This window comes from Colius striatus, chromosome Z (assembly GCF_028858725.1).
Source record: "Colius striatus isolate bColStr4 chromosome Z, bColStr4.1.hap1, whole genome shotgun sequence".
Classification (NCBI taxonomy): Eukaryota; Metazoa; Chordata; class Aves; order Coliiformes; family Coliidae; genus Colius; species Colius striatus.
Genome location: NC_084790.1, coordinates 17,754,835 through 17,762,229, shown reverse-complemented (window position 1 = coordinate 17,762,229; position 7,395 = coordinate 17,754,835). Strand labels below are relative to the sequence as shown.

General features: G+C 37.4%; 1 protein-coding gene across 1 annotated transcript in view; it reads right to left on the bottom strand.

Moving 5' to 3' along the window:
- Positions 1-6,913: 6,913 nt before the first annotated feature.
- LOC104552766 (atrial natriuretic peptide receptor 2) overlaps positions 6,914-7,395 on the bottom strand; it is a 50,059-nt gene continuing 49,577 nt past the window's right edge. The window contains exon 23 of the mRNA XM_062018805.1: positions 6,914-7,078. Coding sequence (XP_061874789.1) covers positions 6,914-7,078 — 165 coding nt within the window. The remainder of the gene's footprint in view (positions 7,079-7,395) is intronic.

Below are 7,395 nucleotides of genomic sequence, written 5' to 3'. Positions count from 1 at the left end.
CTCTTTATCTGTGTGCTGCAGAAATATGGTGTTCCTCTACAGGTGGTTCCTCCTCGATCCAAACTCTCCACAGTCCTGGCTCCAATATCTATTTGTTATGTAGTAATTAGTAGAGTAAAAGCTGCTATGATCCCTGGTATCTACCAGAGTGAGCTTCTGCTAGTAACCAGTATGGAACTGACACTGCATCTTCCATCCCATGTAAGCCCTTTTGTTGAGATAGCCAGCTAAACTGTCAGTTCTTACAGTAAGGGCCTGGAATTTTGCATCTCCATGTAATACCTTTCACACTAAAGATGTTGTAGGGATGGGTTAGAGATGAGTGACTGTCAGGCCTCAAAGGCACTTACAGCTTGATTTTCATGAGCATTTAGGGACTGATCTGTTTATACGTAGAGCCCAGTCTGCACTCAGAAACTTACATCTCAACATTGCCATATTGTTAGAGAATACAGTTCTGACATCAGAGGTTTTCCGAGTATTGAAAGGTTTCTGTAGAAATTTCTAATATCAGTTCTATTAAAACTTGTGGAGGAGTTTCCTAATATGTAGACTAGAGTTTTCTTGACACATTCTGAGCACACAGCTTGGGGCATCAGCTGCAAAGAGCTGCAAAGCCCATTTCTTCTTTGCAGCCAGTATAAAGTTGCCATCCCCACTGAGATGACTGTTGGCAGATTTTTCACCTCTCTGTTACCTTGGACTCTTTTATGTTTGGTCTTTAGAAATAACACAGAAAACATATCTAGAAATTCACATTCAATGTTCTCTGGCAAACTTTCAGCATTACCTTTAATTTATCAGTCCTCTTAGTGGAAGAAATCCAGATCTTGTATTTCTTTACCAGGCAAGGAGATTCAGCTGTCACTGTTTTTTTCAGTCACACTTTATTTTCTTTTCAGAACAGTTGCATGGATTAGCCCTCACTGTCTTATTGTCAGATGCACGTAGAAGTGTTTATGCTTGATTTCTTACTAACTGCACCATGCATAGGTGTATATACATTACACATTTGTTTGCAAGAGCAGGTCACACAATGCACAATATATTCATTCAAGATCAGCTCACAGAACTCTCTGTATTTCTGACACCTCACCCAGATTTTCTGCCTTGAGCTTATTGTTGCAATGCAAAATTTCTTCCATCCTTTAGGAGAAGAGATTTTTTTTTCTAAGAAGAACTCCATTGTGGCTTTTTAAGGACACACAGTTCTTCCAAAGGTTACACTGAGTTTAAATGTCCCAGGACTGTGTTTCATTATAACCTTAATGAAATCCCGACTCCTTTATCGATTGCAAACTGAAATTTTCCAGTGCTTTGCATTCATCATTTCCCCATACTCCTAGTAAAAATCTCGAACCTTTGGTCAATTCTGACAGACTTAGTAGTAGTATTTTTTCAACTTATGATTTCTTTACTTAGGGAGTGGAAAAAGGGTTAAATACTTTGAAAATCTGGCTCTGTATTTTGTTCTAGTGAGACAATAATAGAAAAAGAGATATTATTCATGAAAGCAAAATAGACCAAAAAGGCTTCACAGACAGTATTTTATGACTTTGTTAGATTAACTGTGTTATGTTCTGTTCACATAGGCAGCATGTTTAGTGTGTTCTTCCTTATGTGTATCTTCTCTTTGGTAGCTTACCCTGAATAGGCTCCTCAGGTATAGACAATGATTTTCTGCCTGAAGGCAGGATGCAATTGGTGTGCAGTAGGAATTTGATGCCAGGAACACTGATTCATTTTCAGATCTCATCAAAACAGTTATTTGCACACCATCGTATATTACTGTGAAACACAGTGACAATCTTTGGCAATTATGTGCACTCATGAGCATAAGGGTACTACTACAGGAGCTTTATTTTTGACATTCACTGGCTAGCAGGTACCTATTCTATTGCCATTGTAATCCAAGGCAAAAATCACAAAGGTGTAACAGTAAAAAGTTCATGTGGAGCTTCAAGGTCATACTTAGTGTTGCATGAAATCTGTTAAATCTGGGACTGGAAATTGGTTCCAGAAAGGATGTATATGTGCTTAAAACCTAGTACAGTAGAAGTGAGAGGTACAAAGAGAGAACACAGAGTAGCTTGATTCCTTGTCTGACCATGGTTAGTATGCTATGGGACACCAAATAAAATAATCTAGACTCGTGTATGCTCATTGGAAGGTTTCAGTCATTAGGCTTCCCACACAAATTCTACAAAACCCACTCTCTCACATTTCAGACTGGCTGGTTTATATCTCTACATCAGAAAGTGCATTTTAGCAAATTTTAAATTAAGAGGAGAGGACATTTTCCCCTATTTTCTTTGCAAAGAACATTGGATTGCAAATCATTTTATATTTGAATTCCAATTTAGAATGTAATCATGTACAATTCAATGTTATACACTGATGGGTGTGAAGTGGGGGAAAATTCAGATGGGAATTGTGAGGGTAGAGTAGTCATTAGCTGAAAAGCAGATGGTAACTAGCTGGAGAATAATCAGAATAGTCTTGCATGGCCTTGTCTTTTTACTGGTCTGAGAGCACGAACCCAGAAAGAAACTCTTAAAAACCAAAGACTCTTACTATTGAGGTAAATTCAGATGGAAGGGCTATTAATAACTTTTTGGAGTCTGAATGGAGTTGGAAAGAGAGATGATCTGCAGGGTAGGAGCCTCATACCAATCTCTTCTTCAGTAATTGATCATCAAAACAACTTACCTCCTCTGACTGCAGTCAGGCTCAACACTTATACCATGCCCTCGCACTGTTTGCAAAGAACACCTAAGTTAATTCCGCTTTTCTTTAAAGAAAATATTTTTTCTGACTTGACTAATTAGCAGTAAAAGGAGCAGAATCATGGAACTGGAGATCCTCTGCATGTATCTATTACAAGCTAAATAAAAGATGTTTGCTACCTAATCTAGGGGATAAAGAGTAACTTTTTGGTGGTGAAACACAGTCTTTTTTTCCATTGTCAATTGTTTGAATAAAGTCTAGGAAGTTTTACACTTGGAAATACCTTAATCATTTTTTTTTACTTGTTGGGATTTTTTTTAATATTGTGGTTATTCAATCTGTTCTTCAACATTCAAACTGAAACAATGTAGTGAAGGTTTATTAGTCTAATTAAAGACTTTTGTAAGTCATTTTTTGCATTGTGTGATTTATTTTATATACCTGTCTGCATCCTCACTTGTATAGAAATGGACATGCAATAAACAATAATCAAAATGCGTAATCTTTCCTTAAAATCATCACCTCATGAATAAAATATTAGTATCTTCTGCATAATTTTGCATGATCATAGACAATGAATGGTCACGGAGTGAACTGACCGATAAAGTACATACAACCTTCAGTTATTCAGCTCTATCTACAAATGCTTTCTCATTTTTTTGTTGGGATATTATCTCCTAAGAAAGGGAGAACATCACATATGTATCTGTGTAAAGTGCCAATTTGGAAAAGAATACTTGGTAGATTAGCTGACTAACTCAACATCTGGTATGAGAATCTCTGTGGATTTAAAGGATCTCACAGTTGAGTACTGTGCTGGTTGTCATCCTTCAGCTTTACGTGATGATAAATGCTTTCCTGCATTGCCAAGGTCATCAGGACTTTAGTCAGCAGCTACAGTGTTAGCCACAGCAAGATTCCTTGCTGTTTCCTATGAAGAGAGATGCTAGGAGCTATAACAGGACCCTCTGAATATCTGAATTTGCAGTAACATCAGTCATAAGTGTCACCCCACACATAGATACAGATTTAGAGTAGTGAAATGGGACAGTGTTTTGGTTTACAGACCACATGCCCTTGTATGTGAAGGTCTGTGCAGAGCACCGCTTTGTGTTCCCTTGGTAGCTTAACAAACTGAAATGCCTACAGAGTTCAAATCTGAGGCAACAATTCCATGTCATTTGGTGGATATTGATTTGCAGTAACCACTCCCCGTACAGCTGTATTTACAACCAGACATGTTTTACAGATATAAGAATATATAATTATCTATTGTATATATTCTATAGATATGTTCTTATACATACATTTGCTTGTAGCCACAGCAACACAGGAAAAAAATTATCTCTGCAGCTATGCCATCACCGAGAGGTAAAAGCAAAGCAAGTTGCACAGGCTTTGTGCCGCAACCACCTTTACTGGACTTGCTGTGTCATGCAATCTCTAGGGATTGCTATGTTATATCTAACTTCTAGTAGAAATCTGTGTAACCAAATGGAGTTCATGTTCTTGAAACTTGCTAATTGCTTTGCTAGTTGATCATGAAATATGGCTATAGCCATTGACTACCTCTGTCAAATTGCCTGAGATAACCCTAAAATACTTGCCAGTTGACTGAGGACACTTCTGTTTGCATCTATAACATTCATTACCTTGTACTTCTGGAGGAAGAACAGTTTTATCATACAGTCATTGGGTAAACTGACACTAATAAGGACTACTGTGTGAAGTCTCAGGAGAGGTTCCACAGATTCAGTGGTCCTTAGAAAGTAATCTAGTTCTCAGTCTGGAGATGCTCTGTTTGACAAAAGGATGAAAAGATAGGAAAATACCAGTTAAGTGAAACAGTGCTGGTGTTCTTCAAGCTGTAATTCTTTTGTAGATAACCACCACATTCTAAGCATCTTGAAGTCAGCAGGAGTCTACTATCTTCAGCAAAATTTGAATATAACCCACAGGCATGTCAGTGGTGAGGACTGTAAATTCAACAAGCTTGCTAAGGGTCACTCATCACTTATTTATTTTAGAAGACTTTATACTCAGAAAACAGTAATTTTAAAGCTTTTAATTCTAAAAGCACCAGTAAAGTAAAGCAGAGGAGACAAAGCAGAGGTACTGCTACACATGAACATGTGACAAAGCACAGATTTTCACATTCACATTTGATAAAAGACCCTGTGATATATACTTTTTGAATAAAAATGTAAAAAAAATGCTCACTCATTAAAAAATAATGTAAACTGTATTATATATCATACAGCACTGTAACAGAGCAGAGTTTCACAGTACCTAGATAGCATCTGGATAGAGGAAATGGTGGTAATAAAGGACATCTCAGGGCTCTGGATAACTGAAAAGTTTATTTTGTAAGATTACAAATAAAGTAAGTACCATGTACTAATATGAAATTCAAAAATAGAGAAAATGTTCTTTTAAGTTTAGGAAAAAATATGAAACCAGTTAAAAATTTGAATTTTTGACAATTCAGATAGAATCTGTTTTAAGATCTCATGTGACAAGGTCAGCTATGTGCATGTACATTGCTGAAATTCTGGTCCCATTCAGATGGCAGCATTCCCACAGATTTCTGAGACAGAATTTTACTCACAATGATCTGTATTTTTCTGTGGATTTCCATAATTTGGAAGGATTTATCTTTCTAACTCAACTAAGCATCTCTGAAAAAATCTAACATTATCATCACATTTACCTCTCACAGAGGATGAAGGACTGTAGTGTGCCTCTGATAATTACTGTCACACAGCAGATATTCAGCATTAAAGGTTTGATAGCTACAAGGGAACATGGACAACTGGTCAACTGCTTGTTTAAGATACACAAATTTATAGTAGAAATATTGCATCTACCTTTGTATATTTGTACTTTTATCTAAGATTGAGTATGGACTGGAGGGTGAGGGAGTGGAGTAAGTGGTGCTTGTCACTCATAGTCCTTCTTTTTCATGGCCTCCCAGTTAGCTTTGGCCAATCCAGATCATATTATGGCGTAAGTGGTGTGACTCTTGGTATTCTTTTTCCGTCTGATTCACCTATCCCATTCTGTTAGACTGCTTGTTAATGAATTGAACTTGAACTAGCTAAACTCTTCAAGATATATTAGCTGAAAGGTAATTTCTTGCCATAAATACACCCCTAAAAAGTATAAACAGGGTCCGCTGTACATATGCTTTGTCCTTAAAGAAAGTCAACACCAGCAACACTGGTTCTGTAGAACCATGCTTATGAACAGATTACTCCACTTGCTCATCAAGAGATTACTCCTCTTGTAGTGATGGGTCTCTCTTTACAGGAAACGCTTCCTTAGGAATGACTTTTTCTAAACTATATCCTAAATTACACAGTGACTCAGAGAGCTGCCTGATTTTGCAGTCAGACAGCTAGCAAGCAATAGTAGGTTCACCACCACTTTAGTCAAAGAAATGCCATAATGTAAGCTGATGTTGAGAATAGTTTTTCAGAGAAATCCCAGAGCAAAGAAAGAATAGTTGTTAACGCACTCTTTTCTGTTTAACAACAGCATACGTCTTTCATTTTTTTCTCAAGATTTTCAGATGTCAGTACCAAAACGGCAAGTATAACCAAGTGTTGACTTTATGGAAATACCTTGGATTTTCTTCTTCATTCTTCTTTCCATGCTTAAGGCAATGGAGATGAAATAAAAGCAAGAGCACAAATTCTCATTTTGATTTGTATTCACTATGATTGCACTGCCTCATCCTCCTCTTTCAGTGGCTTTTGCTTTCTAACATAATATGCATCTCATTTTTTTGCTTTCACAACACAAAACCAATCATACCCACAAGGTTTATCATATCACTAAATAGAACACTACACTGTCTCCTCTTTCCCATGGAACCATGGAACTTATAGGCTGGAATGTCCAGACACCTAGTTTGAAGTGATGGAGGCTGCTGGCAGGGGATCACCCCGCAACATCAAATCAACACATAACACTGGGAGCTACTTTCTACCCTACTAGCTGGTGGGCCAATCTTATGTATAATTCCTCAAGATAGGCTTTTGTTTTTTCCTACTTTTCCTGCACCTGGTGGGAGAGAGATATAGCTGTGAATAAAGTCTGAGCTAACATTCACAAGGCCAAAGGGCAGACTATCTCTTTTTTTACTTTTTAGTTCAGCAGGATGAATGTTTGAGTTAGTGAGTGGCTAGTAAACAGGACTCGAAAGAGGGTCACTGGGAAGGACACCTGGTATTAAAGTAAAAAAATCTCTGTTGGGGTCTTGTAGAGTCATAGAAGAGCTTGTGACAGTCTTCTGGGTGGTGGTGGCTTTCTTGCCTTCAAGCCAGTATGTTACCATGTCTCCTTTCCCCTAAGGAAGAAAATGAGTCATGGGTTTTTAAGACTACCTCGTACTTGTGTAATAGTACTTTAATTACAACTTAAAGAAGTCCCAAAAGAAGACTGATGTGCCTGTCAGCCATTTAGCGTATAGGAAAACTGAGGCATAAAACTTTTCCATAGAAGATAGTGCCAGTACTATTGGTTAAAACAATTCTTTGAAATCCCATCCAAAACTGGGTCCAGAAGTATGTTAGTTGTCCTATGGGATTCTTGTAATGATTTATGATGTCTGAATGACCTTTTTTGCTTTCAAGCAGTTATGACAAAGTGTCATGCCATGTAATA